A 27310-nucleotide genomic window follows, 5' to 3' on the forward strand; every position below is an offset into this window, starting at 1 on the left:
ACAGCAGCAGCAGCAGAATCAGTAGTAGCAGCAGTAGCAGCAGCAGCAGAATCAGCAGCAGCAGTAGTAGCAGCAGTAGCAGCAGCAGCAGCAGCAAGACCAATGGCAGCAGCAGCAGAAGCAACAGCAGCAGCAGCAGCAGCAGCTGCTGCAGCAAGAGCAGCAGCAGCAGCAGCAAGAGCAATGGCAGCAGCAGCAGCAGCGACGACAGCAACAACACCAGCAGCAACAGCAGCAGCAGCAGCAGCAACGACAGCAACACCACCACCACCAGCAGCAGCAACGACAGCAACAACACCAGCAGCAGCAGCAGCAGCAGGCTCACCAGACACCAGGAAATGCTGGTATGGCTCCGCAAATCATCAGACCAGACGTTGGCTGTGATGAGTTGTTTATGCTAGGGCCCCGTTTGCCTTCCATGGACCTGGGGGGCCACGACTACCGTTGGTACGACTACTGTTGGTGCGACTACTGTTGGTGCGACTACCGTTGGTACGACTACTGTTGGTGCGACTACTGTTGGTGCGACTACTGTTGGTGCTACTACTGTTGGTGCGACTACCGTTGGTACGACTACTGTTGGTGCTACTACTGTTGGTGCGACTACTGTTGGTGCGACTACTGTTGGTGCGACTACTGTTGGTGTGACTACTGTTGGTGCGACTACTGTTGGTGCGACTACTGTTGGTGCTACTACTGTTGGTGCGACTACTGTTGGTGCTACTACTGTTGGTGCGACTACTGTTGGTGCTACTACTGTTGGTGCGACTACTGTTGGTGCTACTACTGTTGGTGCTACTACTGTTGGTGCGACTACTGTTGGTGCTACTACTGTTGGTGCTACTACTGTTGGTGCGACTACTGTTGGTGCTACTACTGTTGGTGCGACTACTGTTGTTGCGACTACTGTTGTTGCGACTACTGTTGGTGCTACTACTGTTGGTGCGACTACTGTTGTTGCGACTACTGTTGTTGCGACTACTGTTGGTGCTACTACTGTTGGTGCGACTACTGTTGTTGCGACTACTGTTGTTGCGACTACCGTTGGAGTGACTACCGTTGGTGCGACTACTGTTGGTGCGACTACTGTTGGTGCGACTACTGTTGGTGCTACTACTGTTGGTGCGACTACTGTTGGTGCGACTACCGTTGGTGCGACTACTGTTGGTGCGACTACTGTTGGTGCGACTACTGTTGGTGCGACTACTGTTGGTGTAGCTACCTTTCGTGTGACTACTGTTGGTGCGACTACCGTTGGTGCGACTACCGTTGGTGCGACTACTGTTGGTGCGACTACCGTTGGTGCGACTACTGTTGGTGCGACTACTGTTGGTGCTACTACTGTTGATGTGACTACTGTTGGTGTAGCTACCTTTCGTGTGACTACCGTTGGTGCGACTACCGTTGGTGCGACTACTGTTGGTGCGACTACCGTTGGTGCGACTACTGTTGGTGCGACTACTGTTGGTGCGACTACCGTTGGTGTGACTACTGTTGGTGTAGCTACCTTTCGTGTGACTACCGTTGGTGCGACTACCGTTGGTGCGACTACTGTTGGTGCTACTACTGTTGGTGCTACTACTGTTGGTGCGACTACTGTTGGTGCTACTACTGTTGATGTGACTACTGTTGGTGTAGCTACCTTTCGTGTGACTACTGTTGGTGCGACTACCGTTGGTGCGACTACTGTTGGTGCGACTACCGTTGGTGCGACTACCGTTGGTGCGACTACTGTTGGTGCGACTACCGTTGGTGCGACTACTGTTGGTGCTACTACTGTTGATGTGACTACTGTTGGTGCGACTACTGTTGGTGCTACTACTGTTGGTGCGACTACTGTTGGTGCTACTACTGTTGATGTGACTACCGTTGGTGCGACTACTGTTGATGTGACTACTGTTGGTGCTACTACTGTTGGTGCGACTACTGTTGGTGCTACTACTGCTGATGTGACTACCGTTGGTGCGACTACCGTTGGTGCGACTCCTGTTGGTGCGACTACCGTTGGTGCGACTACCGTTGGTGCGACTACTGTTGGTGCGACTACTGTTGGTGCGACTACTGTTGGTGCGACTACCGTTGGTGCTACTACTGTTGATGTGACTACTGTTGGTGCTACTACTGTTGGTGCTACTACTGTTGGTGCGACTACTGTTGATGTGACTACTGTTGGTGCGACTACCGTTGGAGTGACTACCGTTGGTGCGACTACTGTTGGTGCGACTACCGTTGGTGCGACTACCGTTGGTGCGACTACCGTTGGTGTGACTACCGTTGATGTGACTACTGTTGGCGCGACTACTGTTGGAGTAGCTACCTTTCGTGTGACTACTGTTTGTGTGACTACCGTTGGTGCGACTACCGTTGGTGCGACTACCGTTGGTGTGACTACTGTTGGTGCGACTACTGTTGGTGCGACTACCGTTGTTGCGACTACCGTTGGAGTGACTACCGTTGGTGCGACTACTGTTGGTGCGACTACCGTTGGTGTGACTACCGTTGATGTGACTACTGTTGGTGCGACTACCGTTGGAGTGACTACCGTTGGTGCGACTACCGTTGGTGTGACTACCGTTGATGTGACTACTGTTGGTGCGACTACCGTTGGTGCGACTACTGTTGGCGCGACTACCGTTGGTGCGACTACCGTTGGTGTGACTACTGTTGGTGCGACTACTGTTGGAGTGGCTACATTTGAGTGTGAAATAGCCATTAGAGTGTCACCTGTTTGAGTGCCTCCCATTGGAGTGCCTGACCATGGAGTGCTACCAGTTGGAGTGACAGCCGTTGGAATGACAGCCGTTGGAGTGACAGCCGTTTGAGTGACAGTCCCTCAGAGAAGAAGGTCAGGAAGGAAATACCCGAGCCTCTAGTAAACACTCACACACTCACATTATGTTTAGAGTGCCTCTCGTTAAGAGGCTGTGTAAGAAACGCCTTTTTAAGTGCGTTTTAGTCCACCTGCCATTCTCAAGTGATATTATAAAATGGGGCGTTTACTGACTACTTGGGTTTGGTGGAGTTCATTTATTATGTACCTCATACCCGTCCTGTGGGTGGTAGTGTACCTCATACCCGTCCTGTGGGTGGTAGTGTACCCCATACCCTTCCTGTGGGTGGTAGTGTACCCCATACCCGTCCTGTGGGTGGTAGTGTACCCCATACCCGTCCTGTGGGTGGTAGTGTACCCCATACCCGTCCTGTGGGTGCTAGGGTACCCCATACCCGTCCTGTGGGTGGTAGTGTACCCCATACCCTTCCTGTGGGTGGTAGTGTACCTCATACCCGTCCTGTGGGTGGTAGTGTACCCCATACCCGTCCTGTGGGTGCTAGGGTACCCCATACCCGTCCTGTGGGTGGTAGTGTACCCCATACCCGTCCTGTGGGTGGTAGTGTACCCCATACCCGTCCTGTGGGTGGTAGTGTACCCCATACCCGTCCTGTGGGTGGTAGTGTACCTCATACCCGTCCTGTGGGTGGTAGTGTACCTCATACCCGTCCTGTGGGTGGTAGTGTACCCCATACCCGTCCTGTGGGTGGTAGTGTACCCCATACCCGTCCTGTGGGTGGTAGTGTACCTCATACCCGTCCTGTGGGTGGTAGTGTACCCCATACCCGTCCTGTGGGTGGTAGTGTACCTCATACCCGTCCTGTGGGTGGTAGTGGACCCCATACCCCATCCTGTGGGTGGTAGGGTACCCCATACCCGTCCTGTGGGTGGTAGTGTACCCCATACCCGTCCTGTGGGTGGTAGGGTACCCCATACCTATCCTGTGGGTGGTAGTGGACCTCATACCCGTCCTGTGGGTGGTAGGGTACCCCATACCCGTCCTGTGGGTGGTAGTGTACCTCATACCCGTCCTGTCAGAGGTATCGCTTTTAGTTTCTATTCAACCACAGACTTGGCCGGGTGTGTGTGTGTGTATATATATATATATATATATATATATATATATATATATATATATATATATATATATATATATATATATATATATATATATATTTTTTTTTTTTTTTTTTTTTGTGAGGGTACCACCTCTGGTGCCAATGTGGGGACCCATAGCCTCGGAGAAGAAAATAAAAAGTATTCAGAGGAGACCTTGTGGTTTCTCACTGAACACTAATATTATCTTCTCCTACCACCCCCATTCTTTTGTATGTACACATATATATTTACTTTATTTGAACTTTGTTACAAAAAAGGAGTTACATATAGGTTACAAAGATGGTTGTCATAGGTTGTCGAGTTCCTCCAGCTCCTCCGATGGCGGGCAGGAACCCTGGATGCAGTGCGCATTTCCCCTCTGTATCGCCACACTGAGGCGCTGGAAAAGAAAGCTTGCAGCTCTCGGGTCCCTTGTTGTTTCAATGAGCCTAGAACCCAGTTCCTTCAAAAAACTGGTAGCACTTTTACCCCAGGCGCCGAGCGTCTCAGAAGCAATGGGGACAAAATTGTAGTGGTGATCCAGTTCTCTATACTTACGGGATTTGGCTGCTTCCCTGTGGGTGGCAGCGCCACCTGGTTGTGCAACACTGAGGTTAATGTAGGTGTTAGCCAGGGTTGATACGCACGTGTAGTCCCATACCAACTGCTTGCCATTCTTCCAGGGGTTCACTGTGATACCATCTGGGCGACCAATAAGAGCATCAGAGTTACGGGGCGTTAGGTAACGGGGCTCTCTTTCAGCTGGGCATCCAGCTGTGGTGAGGCTCCTCTTGATGATGTCGTTAACTTCGCTGTGCCTCGAGTGCCATCCCCCTGTGCTTTGGCAGAGTAGGCCATGGTGACCGTACCTGTCAGCCACCACCTCGCCGCAAATACACCTATATCTGGTGTGGATTGGGGCAGCAAGGCGGAGGGCCACAGCAATTCGGAGGGCGTGTGGTGTGAGACGCGTGCCAGTTGCCGACATTGGGGTTGCTAACAGGAAATCCCCTGCATGTGGTGCTGCTACTGCTGTGAGGCGAGCAATGTCGTGTTGTGTTGTTGCAGCACCCAGGCACTCTGCAGCAACTTGGTCTACAATGGGACCATCCCAGCTGGATTGCTTGTGGGATTTTGGGGATGGTGGTTGAGGTGATTGGCCTGCACGAGAGGCCCACTCTGTGGCACAGCGTGTAAAATTGGGATCATGTACACCTGCCAGCTGATGTAAGTGGGCAGGTAGAATTTCCTTCACAAGGTCGTCGGATGCTGATAAGGAGGACAGGAAGGCTGGAACAGCGATTTGCGTTGCTGTTCGAACTCCGAGGCCCCCAAGTCTTACGGGAAGAGAGGCTTGTTTCCACTGTAGGTCATCGAGAGAGAGGTTAAGGGCTTTTTCTAGCATTGATTTCAGTAACCGGTCATACTCACTTAGTTTTTGGCTACTGTAAGATGGTGAACACCTCAGAAAGTAGGTTAACCTGGGGAGGGACAGACATCTGGTGATGAGGTAGAGTGCATCATGAGCATCAATATCCTCAATCCTCCCATCCATCCTCTTAAGGTCGGCGATTTTCTTATCAAGGACCTCATCGATGGCTTTCAACCCCAGGGGAGCTCCTAGGAGTGTGCTGTCTTCAGGTTTAGTTTTATGGATATTTGGCAGAAGACCCTCTATTCTCTCTACGATGCCCTGGTTGGAACATATTATTTCACATTTAGAAGGGTTCAGGGTGAGGCCTAAAACTGCACCTTGCTCCTGGATTTTTCTGATGTCCTCCAGGAGGGAGTCTTGGGAACCAGCTAGGGTACCATCATCCAAGAACCAGATGTTAAGCTCGCTGGACAGGACCTCTGTGACTTGTTTGATGACTAAGCAGAAAAGGAGAGGAGCGAGGGGGTCACCCTGTTGGACGCCTTCTCGCGAGTCAATTTCATGTTCGCCAAAAAGTAGCTTAAGATCCATACTGTAGCATGAATGTACAAAAGGGTAGAGGGAAGGGAAATGACTATGAACCGCACGGAGTACAGCATCCCTCCGCACCAAATTGAACGCATTTTTGAAATCTAGCTTGATAAGGGCCTTTTCGTCTGTGATGTTGGCGATGAAGGCTCGAGCTGCATGGGCTGCCGCCTCACACCCTTGTGGAATGCCAAACCCGAGCTGTTTTGGCTTCAGCATGTTGGCCGCTGCATCACTAACTGTTCTTGCAGCTGCCTTTGCGACGAGACGCCGGAGAGAATTGCCCACAGCTATTGGCCTGATCCCTCCATCCTTTTTCTTTAGAGCACAGAGAGATGCTCCAAAAAAGATAGGTCTTATGGACGCTGGTATGTTGCCAGCTAGACATGTGTTGGTGAATCTGGTTAGTTCCACCAAGAGGTTCTTTGCAATGTCACCCAGTGCAGGGTTGAGCATTTGCTTGAGGTGGTTGGGTTTTAGTCCTGTGAACCCACCTGCTGATCCTGTAGGGAAGGACAAGGCTGCTTTATGGACCACAGATTCAGCCACCCAGAGAGGGTCTGCTCCGGTAGCCCCCACTTGTACAATGTCGTCCTCACGCGGAGCCCTGGGTGGGTGTTTCTCCCTTAGGGCTTGAGCTGTTGCGGCATCTCTGTCGGCAATTGAGTCCTCACTGGTGATGACTCGTATTGCGCCAATAGTGTTTCCTTCTTCTATTTTCTTGGTGACTGATGTTCTGATCTGATGTTCTATATATATATATATATATATATATATATATATATATATATATATATATATATATATATTAGTATATTTTGGTAGCAGTCTTTCCTGTAGACATATATTATTAAATATGACCGAAAAAGTAAGATTAATAATTCTAACACGAATTTTCTCAATCTTTCGTACATTTCTTTTCACTGTTGGAGGTAAATCAAAAATCAATTCTCCAAAATTCATTTTTTTTTCTAGTCTGACGCGACACGGGCGCGTTTCGTAAAACTTATTACATTTTCAAAGACTTTTAGTTTACAAATACACAACTGAATAGAACTTACACATCTCCTGGTTTCGTTTATATCTACATTTGAGTGAGGTGGATGGGGTGAGGTGGCATTAATAGGGTATTAATTTCATCAACACAAGACAGAACAAGAGGTGGCATTAATAGGGTATTAATTTCATCAACACAAGACAGAACACGAAACAATGGGTATTGAAATGGAAGTGATTGTAGAAAGCCTATTGGTCCATATTTCTTGATGCTTCTATATTGGAGCGGAGTCTTGAGGTGGGTAGAATGTAGTTGTGCATTAATTGGCTGTTGATTGCTGGTGTTAACTTCTTGATGTGTAGTGCCTCGCAAACGTCAAGCCGCCTGCTATCGCTGTATCTATCGATGATGTCTGTGTTGTTTACTAGGATTTCTCTGGCGATGGTTTGGTCGTGGGAAGAGATTATATGTTCCTTAATGGAGCCCTGTTGCTTATGCATCGTTAAACGCCTAGAAAGAGATGTTGTTGTCTTGCCTATATACTGGGTTTTTTTGGAGCTTACAGTCCCCAAGTGGGCATTTGAAGGCATAGACGACGTTGGTCTCTTTTAAAGCGTTCTGCTTTGTGTCTGGAGAGTTTCTCATGAGTAGGCTGGCCGTTTTTCTGGTTTAAAGCCAGAACGTCGTACTCGGCCTACTACGCAAGGCCCGATTTGCCTAATAAGCCAAGTTTTCCAGAATAAATATAATTTCTCTATTTTTTTTCTTATGAAATGATAAAGCTACCCATTTCATTATGTATGAAGTCAATTTTATTTTATTGGAGTTAAAATTTACGTAGATATATGACCGAACCTAACCAACCCTACCTAACCTAACCTAACCTATCTTTATAGGTTAGGTTAGGTTAGGTAGCCGAAAAAGTTAGGTTAGGTTAGGTTAGGTAGGTTAGGTAGTCGAAAAACAATTAATTCTTGAAAACTTGGCTTATTAGGCCAATCGGGCCTTGCATAGTAGGCTGAGAAGTGCGTTCTGGCAACTAGGTACGACATATACATATACATACATATATATATATATATATATATATATATATATATATATATATATATATATATATATATATATATATATATATTTATTTATATATATATATATGTGTGTATATCACGAAAATAAACACGTGATTAAAAATGTGACAATGTCAGACCACGGAGGAAAAATGAAACAGGAATTTCCTTAAGTACTTTCGTATATTAATACATCTTCAGAAGGAGTGCAAAGTGCACTCCTTCTTTGTGCAGTGTGTGCACCTTCTAAAGTGCACTACACTATATATATATATATATATATATATATATATATATATATATATATATATATATATATATATCTGGGTGTTGGTGGGTGTAGGTGTAGCGGGCATCAGGGTGTTGGTGGGTGTAGGTGTAGCGGGCATCAGGGTGTTGGTGGGTGTAGGTGTAGCGGGCATCTGGGTGTTGGTGGGTGTAGGTGTAGCGGGCATCTGGGTGTTGGTGGGTGTAGGTGTAGCGGGCATCTGGGTGTTGGTGGGTGTAGGTGTAGCGGGCATCTGGGTGTTGGTGGGTGTAGGTGTAGCGGGCATCTGGGTGTTGGTGGGTGTTGGTGTAGCGGGCATCTGGGTGTTGGTGGGTGTAGGTGTAGCGGGCATCTGGGTGTTGGTGGGTGTTGGTGTAGCGGGCATCTGGGTGTTGGTGGGTGTAGGTGTAGCGGGCATCTGGGTGTTGGTGTAGCGGGCATCTGGGTGTTGGTGGGTGCAGGTGTAGCGGGCATCTGGGTGTTGGTGGGTGTAAATGTAGCGGGCATCTGGATGTTGGTGTAGCGGGCATCTGGATGTTGGTGGGTGTAGGTGTAGCGGGCATCTGGGTGTTGGTGGGTGTTGGTGTAGCGGGCATCTGGGTGTTGGTGGGTGTAGGTGTAGCGGGCATCTGGGTGTTGGTGGGTGTTGGCGTAGCGGGCATCTGGGTGTTGGTGGGTGTTGGTGTAGCGGGCATCTGGGTGTTGGTGGGTGTAGGTGTAGCGGGCATCTGGGTGTTGGTGGGTGTTGGTGTAGCGGGCATCTGGGTGTTGGTGGGTGTAGGTGTAGCGGGCATCTGGGTGTTGGTGGGTGTTGGTGTAGCGGGCATCTGGGTGTTGGTGGGTGTAGGTGTAGCGGGCATCTGGGTGTTGGTGGGTGTTGGTGTAGCGGGCATCTGGGTGTTGGTGGGTGTAGGTGTAGCGGGCATCTGGGTGTTGGTGGGTGTTGGTGTAGCGGGCATCTGGGTGTTGGTGGGTGTAGGTGTAGCGGGCATCTGGGTGTTGGTGGGTGTAGGTGTAGCGGGCATCTGGGTGTTGGTGGGTGTAGGTGTAGCGGGCATCTGGGTGTTGTGGGTGTAGGTATAGCGGGCATCTGGGTGTTGATGGGTGTAGGTGTAGCGGGCATCTGGGTGTTGATGGGTGTAGGTGTAGCGGGCATCTGGGTGTTGGTGGGTGTAGGTGTAGCGGGCATCTGGGTGTTGGTGGGTGTAGGTGTAGCGGGCATCTGGGTGTTGGTGGGTGTAGGTGTAGCGGGCATCTGGGTGTTGGTGGGTGTAGGTGTAGCGGGCATCTGGGTGTTGGTTGGTGTAGGTGTAGCGGGCATCTGGGTGTTGGTGGGTGTAGGTGTAGCAGGCATCTGGGTGTTGTGGGTGTAGGTGTAGCGGGCATCTGGGTGTTGGTGGGTGTAGGTGTAGCGGGCATCTGGGTGTTGGTGGGTGTAGGTGTAGCGGGCATCTGGGTGTTGGTGGGTGTAGGTGTAGCAGCCTGGCAGTCATTAATGGGTGTCACAACGAAGGGATTTCCGGTTCTCGTCATCAGGTCGGTGCAAATAGCTTCTGCGAATTTGCTGTTAAGACAAGCCGCTCCCAGGCACTCTGCACACGCACGCACACGCACGCACGCACGCAACGACAAAGCTTTTTAGGCAAAAAGATATGTTTCAACAGGAGTTTGAACGGTGGTTGAGTCACCGCCCCCGCCCTCACACGTGACAGGAGCCGCTTAAACAAGCCACAACGTCCGCAAAGACAAAAAAAAATATGTTTTGAGTCTATTTCCTTCTCCGCTGACGTTGAAGAGGTCCTCTTAACCGGCGGTCCTCCTATTTGTCCAGAGAGGTCATTTGAGGTCACAAGGCGAGATGGGTTTTGTGGGAGATGGGGGGAAGGGGGTGAAGCAATGGGGCGGCAGAAGGAACGTTCCCTTCATATTGATCCTCATATGGGTCCCCAGGGACCCACCTGGTGGTATTTCACTCATTCCCAACGACATATTTCCCTCCGCCGTTAAGAACTGTTGGAGCCGCTCAAGTGGCCGGTCGTCCACCACACACTCGAAGCTCTGTGGCATTCTGAAGCACTTGCGGCACAAGGTTTCCGACGAGCGTGGCGCCGGATGCTGGATGGGGCCGGAAAGTACACAATGCCTGCTGGTGTTGGGGGCTCGGGGTGGTGAAGAGTGCCCCCACTACACGCCTCTCAGGGCCTCTTTTGGGTTGTAAATCTCGTACGTGCGAAGGGGCACACGGGGAAGCTTTTACACAGTGTCGGTAAAGGGATTTTTTTGGGTGTGTGTGTGGGGGGGGGGGGGGGGGGCTTTTGGTATAAAATATATTTGATTATGATGTTTGAGTGATTAGTTTCTCTAAGCATGGTAAAGATTTTGATAAAGTTCAATCGTGTGCATGTGTACGTGTGCATGTGTACTCGCCTAGTAGCGCTTGTAGGGGTTGAGCTCTGGCTCTTTAGTCCCGCCTCTCAACTGTCAATCAACTGGTGAACAGATTCCTAAGCCTACTGGGCTCTATCATGTCTACATTTGAAACTGTGTATGGAGTCAGCCTCCACCACATCACTTCCTAGTGCATTCCATTTATTTACTACTCTGACACTGAAAAAATTCTTTCTAACGTCTCTGTGGCTCATCTGGGTACTAAGTTTCCACCTGTGTCCCCTTGTTCGTGTCCCACCCGTGCTGAAGAGTTTGTCTTTGTCCTCCCTGTCATTTCTCCTGAGAAGTTTGTAGGTGGTTATCATGTCTCCCCTTACTCTTCTGTTTTCCAGGGATGTGAGGTTCAGCTCCTTTAGCTTTCCTCGTAGCTCATACCTCTCAGTTCCGGGACGAGCCTGGTGGCATACCACTGAATCTTCTCTAACTTTGTCTTGTGTTTAACTAGATATGGACTCCAGGCTGGAGCTGCATACTCCAGGATTGGTCTGACATAAGTGGTATACAGGGTCCTGAACTATTCCTTACACAAGTTTCTAAAGGCAGTTCTTATGTTGGCCAGTCTAGCATATGCCGCGGATGATATCCTTTTGATGTGGGCCTCTGGGGACAGGTTCGTTGTGATATCGCCCCCCCCCCCCAGATCTTTCTCTCCATTTAACTCTTGCATGATTTCACCTCCCAGATGGTACCTTGTGTTCAGCTTTCTGCTCCCTTCACCTAATTTTATTACCTTACACTCTCCTGAATTGAACTTTAGCAGCCATTTTCTAGACCATTCCTCCAGTTTGTCCAGGTCATCCTGTAGTCTCTCTCTATCTTTATCCGTCTTGATCCTTCTCATAATTTTTGCATCATCAGCAAAAACCTGTGACCCCTTGTGCGTGTACCACCCACGTCCTTATCCACCCTATCAATTCCCCTGAGAATTTTGTAATTGGTGATCATGTTTCCCCTCACTCTTCTGTCTTCCAGCGTCGTGAGGTGCATTTCATGCAGCCTTTCCTCGTAACTCATGCCTCTTAGTTCTGGGAATAGTCTAGTGGTATACCTCTGAACTTTTTCCAGCTTCGTCTTGTGCTTGACAAGGTACGGGCTCCATGCTGGGGCCGCATACTCTAGGATTGGACTTACATATGTGGCATACAAGGTTCTGAATGATTCCTTACACAGGTTCCTAAAGGCTGTTCTGATGTTAGCCAGCCTCGCGGCTAATGTGTGTGTGTGTGTGTGTGTGTGTGTGTGTGTGTGTGTGTGTGTGTGTGTGTGTGTGTCTGTGTGTCTGTGTGTGTGTGTGTCTGTGTGTCTGTGTGTGTGTGTGTGTGTGTGTGTGTGTGTGTGTGTGTGTGTGTGTGTGTGTGTGTGTGTCTGTGTGTCTGTGTGTGTGTGTGTCTGTGTGTCTGTGTGTGTGTGTGTGTGTGTGTGTGTGTGTGTGTGTGTGTGTGTGTGTGTGTGTGTGTGTGTGTGTGTGTGTGTGTGTGTGTGTGTGTGTGTGTGTGTGTGTTTAGTATTTGTATCTGAAGAATCGAGCAATTAGCTCTTGGACCCCGCATTTGTAACCAATTTATTTTTCCTCTATTATGAAAATAGAGGAAATATTTTAAAAATAATATCCTCTACAAATGTTTATCATACACATGCACACACATCTCTAGGAAGTAGCCCGCAGCAGCTGTCTAGCTCCCAGGTACCTATTTACTGCTAGGTGATCAGGAGCACTAGGGTGAAATAAACTCTGCCCATTTGTTTCTGCCGGGAATCGAACCCAGGCCCTTAGGACTACGACCCCTGGGCGGTGTCCACTCAGCCGCGAGGCCCAATGTAGTTAAAAACACACACACACACACACACACACACACACACACACACACACACACACACACACACACACACACACACACATACACACACACACAAACGTATTTGTGGGTTTTTCGTGTATTAATCTTTCTGTTTCTCTTCCGCCCTTCTACCTGCCTGCCACAGTCTGCTAATCGCTTATTTTAACATTTTTTTCTACCTATCCGCTTTATCTCTTTCTCTCCTTGTTCTCTTTTTCTTTCTTCCTCTTTCTCCTCTACCGGCTTATTTCCTTCCTTATTACGGGTGCGTTTATATACGTGATCAAAATATTTCCAACACAAAAGTGTTTTTCATTCCAAATACAAAAATACTTGGAATTTCAGACAATGGATTATAAGGGACCTGTCGAAGCCAAGAGGGATATGGTTATTTGCTTCCCCCAGGCCACAAGAGACGATTTAACTATATTATAATATAAAAGAGAGGGAGCGAGAAGGAGAAAATACTCAAGTGTTCAGGAAGAATCCGTAAGGTCTTCTTTGAATACACTTCATTCTCTTCTCCATGACCGTGGGTCCCTACAACTGAACCAGAGGGAGTACTCTGGATAGAGTATATCCTGAGTATATCGAGGATATGTATGTTTGTATGACAGTGTCAGACCACAAAGGAAGGATTAAGACAGGAATTTCCTTAAATTATTTCGTATATAGTAATAATTTATCTTCATAAAAATGGATTTACAGTTCAGTGGATATAGAGGCAGGAAAGACGTGAGGTGAGGTACAATGTCTTCTATGAGATAATTATATATTAATACGGTATTAGTGAGATAAATGTGTATCAGAGATCTTACTCAAATCGTCCTTTAAGGGATCAATCAAAAATGGATCTAAATTATATAAACCACTGCTAATGTTGAAATTATACAATTTTATGATGTGTAGTAAATCAGACTCAATAATGTTCCAGTTTAAAATACCTTTACGATTCGTTATTAAAGAAGCCATCTCCCAATCAATTTCGTGAGAACACATGAAACAAACAAAGCATTAGATAATTGGCTGTCTTACAGATTATTTATGTTGCGAAATTCTAAGTTTACAATCATTGGATGTTTGCCCGACATAGAACCTATTACAGTGTTTTGTAGATGATACAATTATCACCACAAGGACTCTTTCTAATAGTTTTCCAACAGTGTTTTCGTAATTAAACAATACTGATGGTGCTTTTATAGGTGTTATTGGTGGTGTTATTGGTGGTGTTGTTGGTGGTGTTGTTGGTGGTGTTGTTGTTGGTGGTGTTGTTGGTGGTGTTGATGGTGTTATTGTTGGTGGTGTTGTTGGTGTTGTTGTTGGTGGTGTTGTTGGTGTTGTTGTTGGTGGTGTTGTTGGTGGTGTTGTTGGTGTTGTTGTTGGTGGTGTTGTTGGTGGTGTTGATGGTGGTGTTGTTGGTGGTGTTGATGGTGTTATTGTTGGTGGTGTTGTTGGTGTTGTTGTTGGTGGTGTTGTTGGTGGTGTTGTTGGTGGTGTTATTGGTGGTGTTGTTGGTGGTGTTGTTGTTGGTGGTGTTGTTGGTGGTGTTGATGGTGGTGTTGTTGGTGGTGTTGATGGTGTTGTTGTTGGTGGTGTTGTTGGTGGTGTTGTTGTTGGTGGTGTTGTTGGTGGTGTTGATGGTGTTATTGTTGGTGGTGTTGTTGGTGTTGTTGTTGGTGGTGTTGTTGGTGTTGTTGTTGGTGGTGTTATTGGTGGTGTTGTTGGTGGTGTTGTTGTTGGTGGTGTTGTTGGTGGTGTTGATGGTGGTGTTGTTGGTGGTGTTGATGGTGTTATTGTTGGTGGTGTTGTTGGTGTTGTTGTTGGTGGTGTTGTTGGTGGTGTTGGTGGTGTTGTTGTTGGTGGTGTTATTGGTGGTGTTGTTGTTGGTGGTGTTGTTGGTGTTGTTGGTGGTGTTGTTGGTGTTGTTGTTGGTGGTGTTATTGGTGGTGTTGTTGTTGGTGGTGTTATTGGTGGTGTTGTTGGTGGTGGTGTTGTTGGTGATGTTATTGGTCGTGTTATTGGTGGTGTTGTTGTTGGTGGTGTGGTTGGTGGTGTTGGTGGTGTTGTTGGTGTTGTTGTTGGTGGTGTTATTGGTGGTGTTATTGGTGGTGTTGTTGGTGTTGTTGTTGGTGATGTTATTGGTCGTGTTATTGGTGGTGTTGTTGGTGGTGTTATTTGTGGTGTTGTTGGTGGTGTTGTTGGTGTTGTTGTTGGTGGTGTTATTGGTGTTGTTGTTGGTGTTGTTGTTGGTGTTGTTGGTGGTGTTGTTGGTGGTGTTATTTGTGGTGTTGTTGGTGGTGTTGTTGGTGTTGTTGTTGGTGGTGTTATTGGTGGTGTTATTGGTGGTGTTGTTGGTGGTGTTGTTGGTGGTGTTATTTGTGGTGTTGTTGGTGGTGTTGTTGGTGTTGTTGTTGGTGGTGTTATTGGTGGTGTTATTGGTGGTGTTGTTGGTGGTGTTGTTGATGGTGTTGTTGGTGGTGTTGTTGGTGATGTTATTGGTCGTGTTATTGGTGGTGTTGTTGGTGGTGTTGTTGGTGGTGTTGTTGGTGGTGTTGTTGGTGATGTTATTGGTCGTGTTATTGGTGGTGTTGTTGGTGGTGTTGTTGGTGGTGTTGTTGGTGGTGTTATTGGTGGTGTTGTTGGTGGTGTTTTTGATGGTGTTGTTGGTGGTGTTGTTGGTGATGTTATTGGTCGTGTTATTGGTCGTGTTGTTGGTGGTGTTGTTGGTGGTGTTGTTGATGGTGTTGTTAGTGGTGTTGTTGATGTTATTGGTCGTGTTATTGGTGGTGTTGTTGGTGGTGTTGTTGGTGGTGTTGTTGGTGGTGTTGTTGTTGGTGGTGTTGTTGGTGTTGTTGTTGGTGGTGTTATTGGTGGTGTTATTGGTGCTGTTGTTGGTGGTGTTATTGGTGGTGTTATTGGTGGTGTTGTTGGTGGTGTTGTTGGTGGTGTTGTTGGTGGTGTTATTGGTGGTGTTGTTGGTGGTGTTGTTGGTGGTGTTGTTGGTGGTGTTATTGGTGGTGTTGTTGGTGGTGTTGGTGGTGTTGTTGTTGGTGGTGTTGTTGGTGTTGTTGGTGGTGTTATTGGTGGTGTTATTGGTGGTGTTGTTGTTGGTGTTGTTGGTGGTGTTATTGGTGGTGTTATTGGTGGTGTTGTTGGTGGTGTTGTTGGTGGTATTGTTGGTGGTGTTATTGGTGGTGTTGTTGGTGGTGTTGTTGTGGGTGGTGTTGTTGGTGGTGTTTTTGGTGGTGTTGTTGGTGTTGTTGTTGGTGTTATTGGTGGTGTTATTGGTGGTGTTGTTGGTGGTGTTATTGGTGGTGTTGTTGGTGGTGTTGTTGGTGGTGTTGTTGGTGGTGTTGTTGGTGGTGTTGTTGGTGGTGTTATTGGTGGTGTTGTTGGTGGTGTTATTGGTGGTGTTGTTGGTGGTGTTATTGGTGGAGTTATTGGTGGTGTTGTTGGTGGTGTTGTTGGTGGTGTTGTTGGTGGTGTTGTTGGTGGTGTTATTGGTGGTGTTATTGGTGTTGTTGTTGGTGGTGTTGTTGGTGGTGTTGTTGGTGCTGTTATTGGTGGTGTTATTGGTGGTGTTATTGGTGGTGTTATTGGTGGTGTTATTGGTGGTGTTATTGGTGGTGTTATTGGTGGTGTTGTTGGTGGTGTTGTTGGTGGTGTTATTGGTGGTGTTATTGGTGGTGTTATTGGTGGTGTTATTGGTGGTGTTGTTGGTGGTGTTGTTGGTGGTGTTATTGGTGTTGTTGTTGGTGTTGTTGGTGGTGTTGTTGGTGGTGTTGTTGGTGGTGTTGTTGGTGGTGTTGTTGGTGGTGTTATTGGTGGTGTTATTGGTGGTGTTATTGGTGGTGTTGTTGGTGGTGTATTGGTGGTGTTATTGGTGGTGTTATTGGTGGTGTTATTGGTGGTGTTATTGGTGGTGTTGTTGGTGGTGTTGTTGGTGGTGTTATTGGTGGTGTTGTTGGTGTTGTTGGTGGTGTTATTGGTGGTGTTGTTGGTGGTGTTGTTGGTGGTGTTGTTGGTGGTGTTATTGGTGGTGTTGTTGGTGGTGTTGTTGGTGGTGTTGTTGGTGGTGTTATTGGTGGTGGTGTTGTTGGTGGTGTTATTGGTGGTGTTATTGGTGGTGTTATTGGTGGTGTTATTGGTGGTGTTATTAGTGGTGGTGTTGGTGGTGTTATTGGTGGTGTTATTGGTGGTGTTGTTGGTGGTGTTATTGGTGGTGTTGTTGGTGGTGTTGTTGGTGATGTTGTTGGTGGTGTTGTTGGTGGTGTTATTGGTGGTGTTGTTGGTGGTGTTGTTGGTGGTGTTATTGGTGGTGTTATTGGTGGTGTTATTGGTGGTGGTGTTGTTGGTGTTATTGGTGGTGTTATTGGTGGTGTTGTTGTTGGTGGTGTTGTTGATGTTGTTGGTGGTGTTAATGGTGGTGTTGTTGGTGGTGTTGTTGGTGGTGTTGTTGGTGGTATTGTTGGTGGTGTTGTCGGTGGTGTTATTGGTGGTGTTATTGGTGTTGTTGGTGGTGTTGTTGGTGGCGTCATTGGTGGTGTTATTGGTGGTGTTATTGGTGGTGTTGTTGGTGGTGTTATTGGTGGTGTTATTGGTGGTGTTGTTTGTGGTGTTATTGGTGGTGTTATTGGTTATGTTGTTGGTGGTGTTATTGGTGGTGTTATTGGTGGTGATGTTGGTGATGTTGTTGGTGGTGTTATTGGTGGTGTTGTTGGTGGTGTTGTTGGTGGTGTTATTGGTGGTGTTATTGGTGGTGTTGTTGGTGGTGTTATTGGTGGTGTTGTTGGTGGTGTTATTGGTGGTGTTATTGGTGGTGTTGTTGGTGGTGTTATTGGTGGTGTTGTTGGTGGTGTTATTGGTGGTGTTATTGGTGGTGTTATTGGTGGTGTTATTGGTGGTGTTGTCGGTGGTGTTATTGGTGGTGTTATTGGTGGTGTTATTGGTGGTGTTGTCGGTGGTGTTATTGGTGGTGTTGTTGGTGGTGTTATTGGTGGTGTTATTGGTGGTGTTATTGGTGGTGTTATTGGTGGTGTTATTGGTGGTGTTGTTGGTGGTGTTGTTGGTGGTGTTATTGGTGGTGTTATTGGTGGTGTTATTGGTGGTGTTGTTAGTGGTGTTGGTGGTGGTGTTGGTGGTGGTGCTGGTGGTGTTATTGGTGGTGTTATTGGTGGTGTTGTTGGTGGTGTTGTTGGTGGTGTTGGTGGTGGTGTTGTTGGTGGTGTTATTGGTGGTATTGGTGGTGTTGTTGGTGGTGTTATTGGTGGTGTTGTTGGCGGTGTTATTGGTGGTGTTATTGGTGGTGTTGTTTGTGGTGTTATTGGTGGTGTTATTGGTGGTGTTATTGGTGGTGGTGTTGGTGGTGTTATTGGTGGTGTTATTGGTGGTGTTATTGGTTGTGTTATTGGTGGTGTTATTGGTGGTGTTGTTGGTGGTGTTGGTGGTGGTGCTGGTGGTGTTGTTGGTGGTGTTATTGGTGGTGTTATTGGTGTTGTTGGTGGTGTTATTGGTGGTGTTATTGGTGGTGTTGTTGGTGGTGTTGGTGGTGGTGCTGGTGGTGTTGTTGGTGGTGTTATTGGTGGTGTTGTTGGTGGTGTTATTGGTGGTGTTATTGGTGGTGTTGTTGGTGGTGTTGTTGGTGGTGTTATTGGTGGTGTTATTGGTGGTGTTGTTGGTGGTGTTGTTGGTGGTGTTGGTGGTGGTGCTGGTGGTGTTGTTGGTGGTGTTGGTGGTGTTGTTGGTGGTGTTATTGGTGGTGTTGTTGGTGGTGTTGTTGGTGGTGTTATTGTTGGTGTTATTGGTGGTGTTAGTGGTGGTGTTATTTATGGTGTTATTGGTGGTGTTGTTGGTGGTGTTTGTGGTGGTGCTGGTGGTGCTGGTGGTGTTGTTGGTGGTGTTGGTGGTGTTGTTGGTGGTGTTATTGGTGGTGTTGTTGGTGGTGCTGGTGGTGGTGATATTGATAATGCTATTTCTAGTGCTGTTGGTGATGCCATTGATAGTGATGCTGGTGATGCTGCTGCAGGCGAAGGCTGTGCAGCTGTTGATGACGGGTATAGGCATTATTTGGGTTAGTGTTACCTGGCCGGATGTTACTGATGGCCTGAAGCATCCTTCTACCATCCCACCCTTCCTCCAGCATCCTCCTACCATCCCACCCCTTCTCCAGCATCCTTCTACCATCCCACCCTTTCTCCAGCATCCTCCTACCTTCCCACCCTTTCTCCAGCATCCTTCTACCATCCCACCCTTCCTCCAGCATCCTTCTACCATCCCACCCTTTCTCCAGCATCCTTCTACCATCCCACCCTTTCTCCAGCATCCTCCTACCTTCCCACCCTTTCTCCAGCATCCTTCTACCATCCCACCCTTCCTCCAGCATCCTTCTACCATCCCACCCTTTCTCCAGCATCCTTCTACCATCCCACCCTTTCTCCAGCATCCTCCTACCATCCCACCCTTCCTCCAGCATCCTTCTACCATCCCACCCCTTCTCCAGCATCCTTCTACCATCCCACCCTTCCTCCAGCATCCTTATACCATCCCACTCCTCCTCCTGCATCCTTCTACCATCCCACCCTTCCTCCAGCATCCTTCTACCATCCCACCCATCCTCCAGCATCCTTCTACCATCCCACTTTTCCTCCAGCATCCTTCTACCATCCCACCCCTCCTCCAGCATCCTTCTACCATCCCACCCTTCCTCCAGCATCCTTCTACCATCCCACCCTTCCTCCAGCGTCCTTCTACCATCCCACCCCTCCTCCAGCATCCTTCCGGTCGTGTCCACAAGCTCCGGGTGATGATCTATGGCTTAGCTTGAGGGAGCCTTGCCTCTTCCCTCCCCGTCTCCCTTCCATCATTACTGGCCCAGCTACTCGACATCAGCTTCCCTCCCACATTAGTCTCTCATCGTCTCCTTCCCATAGTGTCTCTCCCTCCCATTGTCTCCTCAATTTCTTCTGTTATTCCTATTCTTTTTCCTCTATTATAATTTCCTTCTTGTGTCGTTATTCACTTTCTTCCTTCTCTCTTCCATGTCCTTAACCTGTGTCTCTTTATCCTAACTGTTAGCTTATGCTGTTCTCCTGCTTAATTATCCTAATGTAGTGCTTCCTTATCCTGCTATTCTTCCCTGCATACTTATCCTGCCTTCCCTGCCTCTTAATCCTCTCCCCCCTACCCTGACCTCCCCCCCCTACCTCCTTAACCTGCCTCACAGCCTCCTCATCCTAAATCCCATCCTCTTTATCCAACTTTATCTTTATCTAGTTTCCCTAGGGGGAAATCCCAAACACCTTGCCAGATATGTAAATGCCTAACTTAACTACATGCTTTATACATTATGTATATGAATAATGAATGCATAATTTATTTTCAGAGACGCTGAGCCAAACCCTTCATTATAATTTGCATGGACGTGGATTATTCCCAGATGATTTGTGTCTTAAGGATCCTGCATGTTCCCCTGGTATATAAGGTATATACCAGGGTATATAAGGTATATGCCCTGCTATATAAGGTATATGCCCTGCTATATAAGGTATATGCCCTGGTATATTAGGTATATACCATGGTATATTAGGTATATACCCTGGTATATAAGGTATATACCATGGTATATTAGGTATATACCCTGGTATATAAGGTATATACCAAGGTATATTAGGTATCTACCCTGGAATATAAGGTATATACCATGGTATTTTAGGTATATACCCTGGTATATAAGGTATATACCCTGGTATATTAGGTATATACCCTGGTATATACTTCGAATGCAATACTACAACTGTAGTTGGAGAAAAAAAAATAAAAAAAAATATTTGAATATTAAATAATAATAAAAATATATATATATTATATAATAATATAAATATTAAATAATAATAATAATATAAATAATAAATAATATTAATAATATAAATATTAAATGATAATAATAATATAAATATTAAATATTAGTAATATCGATATTAAATGATTTTATTATTATTTTTAACAATAATAAAGTTATTCTAAAGGAGAAAACCATCTTCCATCTTCTCACAATATTTCCCCCCTCACCCCCTACATATTCGACCCATGCTCTCTCTCACACTTTCTCCTTAGCTTCACTCAAGCTTTCTCTCACCTTTCTATCCCTGTATTTGTTTGACTTAAGCTTCTCACCCCCCCCCCCCCAACTTCTCTCAATGCTTCCCCCTTATTTTTTTGGAGTAAAGAGGAAGGAGAGGCATAGATGACGGGAAATTTAGAACTGCGAAATATCGTGAGAGGTGTGAAAGCAGGCGGGCTGTCCGCCTTGCTGACACGATGTGTGGGTGTTGGCAGCTAAGCTAAGCTGGCTCCCTCTTGTCAGGGAGCTGTGAGTGTGTGAGAGCTTCTTCACATGTGTTTCACCATATATGGATGTCCATAGATGAATACTGTGTAGCATTCATATATACACATTCCGATGCTTCCACACATCATTCCACAGAATTCTTTAAAGAAAAATCTTTAAAGAATTCTGATAAAGAAAGAGATCTAGGGGGTGATTCTAGATAGAAAACTCTCACCTGAGGACCACATAAAGAATATTGTGCGAGGAGCCTATGTCACGCTTTCTAACTTCAGAATTGCTTTTAAATACATGGATAGCGATATACTAAAGAAATTGTTCACGACTTTTGTTAGGCCAAAGCTAGAATATGCAGCGGTTGAGTGGTGCACATATCTTAAGAAGCACATCAACAAACTGGAAAAGGTGCAAAGACATGCTACTAAGTGGCTCCCAGAACTGAAGGGCAAGAGTTACGAGGAGAGGTTAGAGGCATTAAATATGCCAAAACTAGAAGACAGAAGAAAAAGAGGTGATATGATCACTACATACAAAATAGTAATAGGAATTGATAAAATCGATAGGGAAGATTTTCTGAGACCTGGAATTTTAAGAACAAGAGGTCATAGACTTAAACTAGCTAAACACAGATGCCGAAGAAATATAAGAAAATTCACTTTCGCAAACAGAGTGGTAGATGGTTGGAACAAGCTAGGTGAGAAGGTGGTGGAGGCCAAGACCGTCAGTAGTTTCAAAGCGTTATATGACAAAGAGTGCTGGGTAGATGGGACACCACGAGCGTAGCTCTCATCCTGTAACTACACTTAGGTAATTGTGTGTGTACTCATCTATTTGTGCTTGCGGGGGTTGAGCTTTGGCTCTTTGGTCCCGCCTCTCAACTGTCAATCAACTGGTGTGTGTGTGTGTGTGTGTGTGTGTGTGTGTGTGTGTGTGTGTGTGTGTGTGTGTGTGTGTGTGTGTGTGTGTGTGTATGTGAGTGTGATGGTACAATCCTGAACCTAGAACAGAAACCACAGCATCTCCAATAAAATTATATTACAAATCAACTATGCACAGTGAACATAAAAAAGAAGAAAGAATAATGAAAGAAATAGTCTGTAAAGGAGTAAAAAGCACTACTCCTAACCAAAACATAGACCTGATCATATTCTATAAAACCAAGACGCCTACCGACCTCCTTATCAAAAACAGCCTCAAGCCGACGGAGAAACATTTACAGCAGTCAAGCGTTCTATACATGTACACTTGCCCCTATGGAGGATGTAATCTTCAATCTAAGTACATAGGTATGACGTCGACCAAGCTGACGAGGCGTTTGACCTGCCATCTTCAATCAGGTGCCCCCAGGAATCACGTGAGACAAGCCCATGACATCACTCTAACAAGAGAAATGTTGAATAAAAGCACTTTCATAATAGATAAAACGTAAGATGCAAGAAGATTACAAATTCTTGAAGCAATCCACATAAAAATAGAACACCCACCATAAATACTTAAATTACGGAACTGTTCACTCTACCCACCATGAGAGTAAGAACAAGACCAGAACGTGAAGATGCCAACATATAGAAGACACTGCGCGACAAACAACGCCCACTACACCTGATTAATCTTTGTTTGTGTTTTGTACCCTATTTAGCCTTATTCCACTCCTTTCTCCTTTATGCCTTACTCTTTACCCCTTATGTTTACCCAATTAATACCCATTGTTTACACCTGACCCCATTGTTCGATCCATTTGTATTCACCTGACCCACTATTAGTATAAATATAATGTCCGGTACTGTAACATCATTTGAGAATGAACCATGTAGGTTGGAAACGTTGTGCAATATTATAAGTGTAATACATTCTCAGTTATTTAGTTTTCTCACCTCGAAAACGAACATGACTTTTGGAGAGCTCTTCTTCCAACTAAACCCTGAAGCAATAGCACTAGTTAAAGGGATAGATGCCCTGAACCAGTAAATAGTTAATGCAGAATATGCTGTCATTTTCAATGAGACATACATATATGTGTATGTGTGTATATATATATATATATATATATATATATATATATATATATATATATATATATATATATATATATATGCGGAAAATCCACAGAGAAATATGAAAGGAGGTGAACGTTTCGGCTTTGTTAAAGCCTTTGTCAACACCAGACTGACTAAGGAGAAGGGAGAAGGGGAGGATATATAGGCCGACACCTAACCAACCCATCCCTAGGGTTGGTCAGGTGTAATTAACCAAAAAAGGAGTTTACAATAAGAAGGAAGGAAGAAAAGGAAAGAGTTTTCAGTGTTCAGAAAAAGAAAGAGATCAGTGTTTTGTGATCGTCAATTGCATATATATATATATATATATATGTCGTACCTAGTAGCCAGAACGCACTTCTCAGCCTACTATTCAAGGCCCGATTTGCCTAATAAGCCAAGTTTTCATGAATTAATGTTTTTTCGTCTACCTAACCTACCTAACCTAACCTAACCTAGCTTTTTTCGGCTACCTAACCTAACCTTACCGATACATATAGGTTAGGTTAGGTTAGGTAGGGTTGGTTAGGTTCGGTCATATATCTACGTTAATTTTAACTCCAATAAAAAAAAATTGACCTCATACATAGAGAAAAGGGTTGCTTTATCATTTCATAAGAAAAAAAATATAGTAAATATATTAATTCAGGAAAACTTGGCTTATTAGGCAAATCGGGCCTTGAATAGTAGGCTGAGAAGTGAGTTCTGGCTACTAGGTACGACATATATATATATATATATTTTGTTAAATATAACCGAAAAGGTAAGATTAATATTTCTAAAACGAATTTTGTCATTATTTCTTATGTTTCTTTTCACTGTCGATGGTAATTGAAAAATCAATTCTCCAAAATTCATTTTTATTTCTAGTCTGACGCGACGCTTGAACGCGTTTCATAATAACTTATTAAATTTTTAAATACTTTAGTTTACACACACAACTGTAACCTGTAAACACTAAACAGAGTTAGCTAATCCGTCATACTTATACTCGCATTTGGGTGAGGTGATATGGTGCAACAGTTTTGGATGAGGTGGACAAACTTGTGACAAATACAAGACCGAACACGAATCTATGGGTATTAATTGGATATGAGAGCATAAGAATGGAAGTAACTGCAGAGGGCATATTGGCCCATACTTTCTCTTGATGCTTCTATATTGGTTCGGAATCTTGAAGTGGGTAGAAGATAGTTGTGCATTAATTGGCTGTTGATTGCTGGTGTTGACTTTTTGATGTGTCAAAAAATGTCATTTTGACACATTGTGTGTCATAAGTAAGTGTAGAATCACACACACACACACATACATTGTAATTTTTTTCCAATTGTTGGGGGAAGGATTTCTGGTCAGTATTTCATCTGGGAGTTATGTACTGTGGGGCTGGGTTTTATCTAGTAAATCGAGGCTCTTGAGCCACCAGCTGTGGGAGCGGGGCGTCTCATCTTGGAGTAATCTTTCTAACATTGGGTCCTCTAACATTTCGATGGTGTTCCACACCCTGATGACTTGGTGCTGTAGTCTGATGTTTATTGGCTGTATGTTCAGGAGTTCATGGAGCTCCTGGATTGTCTGATCATATGGTGGACGGTGTTTTGCTGCTCTCCTTAGGGCCTTATTTTGCACTGCTTGTAGTTTCTGCATGTTAGTTTTCTTTATGGTGTGTAGTGGTACTGGGGGATACTCTAGATGCGGCCGAACTAGCGCCTTATATAGGTGTATTTGTATGTTTGTACTGAGGCTTCGGAATCTCCTCAGTTTTCCAAAGGCTGCTTTGGCTTTGTTTAATTGGTCCCTTATGTGAATTTGTATCCCTCTTCTATTGATCATGAGTCCCAGTATTCTGCCTACCTCCGCACATTGGATCGGATGGTTGTCAAGGATGATGGGGTCCGGGTTTCTTTTCGCAATGTGTATTATTTGGAACTTTTGTTTGTTGGTGCTAATTTTCCAGTGCTTCTCAAAGTTGTTTATGAGTTCAGTTGCCGCCTTGGTCTTGTCGGCTAGTAGCGGCTTTGATGGGCCCGGTTGGCATATTATTTGGGTGACATCGTCAGCGTATGTGATGTATTCTCTATTCTTCCCCTCAACATGCTTCCCCCCTCCCCATGCCTCCCCTCAGCATGCTTCCCCCTCCCCATGCCTCCCCTCAGCATGCTTACCCCTCCCCATGCCTCCCCTCAACATGCTTCCCCCCTCCCCATGCCTCCCCTCCCCCCTCAGTTGTACTCTCCCTGCCACAGTGATAGGGAAGCGCTCCCTCCCTTCCTTTCTACCTCTCCTGGTGTGTCTCTCCCCCATCGTTGTTGTGCCCTATCTCTCATGTCCCCTTTCTCCCCACTTGCGCCAACCTCCCCACCTTGCCTACCTCCTCCCCTCACGACCTCTCTCTCCCTATCGTAGTGTGTCTTATCTTTCATCTCGTCTCCCTCCCCACTTGTGTCAATACCTTCCCCCTCCTACCCTCCCCCCACCCCACGTGTGCCTATCTTTACCCACGCTCTCCTGTCCCTTGCCGTGGTGGCCTCCCGGAACGGTAGCAATCAGCTTGTCGCCAGTTATTTATGGCCGGTTCGACTCCCTTTCTTTTGCACCCCCTACAATGGGTAGGGGGTCGTACCATCTACTACACCTCCTACGATATGTAGGGAGGGTTCGAGGCCTCCTTCTGCACTCCCTACGATGGGGTAGGGATCAGGTCTTCTACACCCTTTATCACGTGTAGAGGAGAGGCCTTTACACCTGAAAAACCATTACACCCATTACAATGGGTTGAGAGATAAACCATACACCCATTTCAGTGGGTTGAGGGATATACCATTATATCCATTACAATGGGTTGAGAGATAAACCATACACCCATTACAATGGGTTGAGGGATTAACCATACTTCCATTACAATGGGTTGAGGGATATACCATACTTCCATTACAATGGGTTGAGGGTTAACCATACACCCATTACAATGGGTTGAGAGATAAACCATACACCCATTACAATGGGTTGAGAGATAAACCATACACCCATTGCAATGGGTTGAGAGATAAACCATACACCCATTACAATGGGTTGAGAGATAATCCATACACCCATTACAATGGGTTGAGAGATAATCCATGCACCCATTACAATGGGTTGAGAGATAAATCATACACCCATTACAATGGATTGAGGGATTAACCATACACCCATTACAATGGGTTGAGAGATAAACCATATGCCCATTACAATGGGTTGAGGGATATACCATTACATCCATTAGAATGTCTTCCTGATGGCACAGATTTTTTTGTTTTTTTTGAGATATATACAAGAGTTGTTACATTCTTGTCCAGCCACTAGTACGCGTAGCGTTTCGGGCAGGTCCCTGGAATACGATTCCCTGCCGCGAAGAATCGTTTTTTCATCCAAGTACACATTTTACTGTTGCGTTAAACAGAAGCTACAGTTAAGGAATTGCGCCCAGTAAATCCTCGCCGGCCAGGATACGAACCCATGACATAGCGCTCGCGGAACGCCAGGCGAGTGTCTTACCACTACACCACAGAGACTATTTACTTCAAGTAACTCATCTCTTTTGCTGTTATTTATTTTGTTCAGATCAGAATTAAATTTTAATTTTCACTTTAGAGAAATTTATTTTCACTGATTATGTATTTTGATTTTCATGAAGAAGCTTCGTCAGAGGCAAATTTTTCTCTTGTGCTATGTCAAGTGTGACAGTCAAATGTGGTTGTCAAGTGTGGCTGTCAAGTGTGTCTGTCATGTATGACTGTCAAGTGTGGCTGTCAATTTTGACAGTCAAGTGTGGCTGTCAAATTTGACAGTCAAGTGTGATTGTCAAGTGTGTCTGTCAAGTATGACTGTCAAGTGTGGCTGTCAAGTTTGACAGTCAAGTGTGGCTGCCAAGTGTGATTGTCAAGTGTGACTGTCAAGTGTGACTGTCAAGTGAATCTGTCAAGTATGGCTGTCAAGTTTGACAGTCATGTGTGACTGTCGATAGAACTGAGAAGTACAATTTTGGACTGACCAATCAGCAACTATACTTTAGTCCTGGGACGAAAGTCAACTCTCGCTCTAGTCCTGGGACGAAAGTCAACTCTCGCTCTAGTCCTGGGACGAAAGTCAACTCTCGCTCTATTCCTGGGACGAAAGTCAACTCTCGCTCTAGTCCTGGGACGAAAGTCAACTCTCGCTCTATTCCTGGGACGAAAGTCAACTCTCGCTCTAGTCCTGGGACGAAAGTCAACTCTCGCTCTAGTCCTGGACGAAAGTCAACTCTCGCTCTAGTCTTGGGACGAAAGTCAACTCTCGCTCTAGTCCTGGGACGAAAGTCAACTCTCGCTCTAGTCCTGGACGAAAGTAAACTCTCGCTCTAGTCCTGGACAAAAGTCAACTCTCGCTCTAGTCTTGGGACG

The 27310-nt window shown here is 45.9% G+C and overlaps 1 protein-coding gene across 1 annotated transcript; it reads right to left on the reverse strand.

The window, feature by feature from the left end:
* Positions 1-392: 392 nt before the first annotated feature.
* LOC138372874 (dentin sialophosphoprotein-like) lies at positions 393-19164 on the reverse strand. Its single transcript, XM_069338545.1, has 2 exons — positions 18701-19164; positions 393-2676 (listed from the first exon to the last, which is right to left on the reverse strand). Exons 1-2 carry the CDS (start codon positions 19162-19164, stop codon positions 393-395), a joined length of 2748 nt encoding a protein of 915 aa, XP_069194646.1.
* Positions 19165-27310: the final 8146 nt, after the last annotated feature.

This window comes from Procambarus clarkii, chromosome 40 (assembly GCF_040958095.1).
Source record: "Procambarus clarkii isolate CNS0578487 chromosome 40, FALCON_Pclarkii_2.0, whole genome shotgun sequence".
In the NCBI taxonomy this organism is placed as follows: Eukaryota; Metazoa; Arthropoda; class Malacostraca; order Decapoda; family Cambaridae; genus Procambarus; species Procambarus clarkii.

Excerpts from the sequence above, each read along its gene's own strand:
- LOC138372874 (XM_069338545.1), bottom strand. The coding sequence starts at position 19,164 with ATGCTGGAGGAAAAGTGGGATGGTAGAAGGATGCTGGAGGATGGGTGG. Across the intron at positions 2,677-18,700 it reads AGGAGGATGCTGGAGAAAGG|TAGTCGCACCAACAGTAGTC; the intron begins GTGGGATGGTAG and ends CCACTCCAACAG.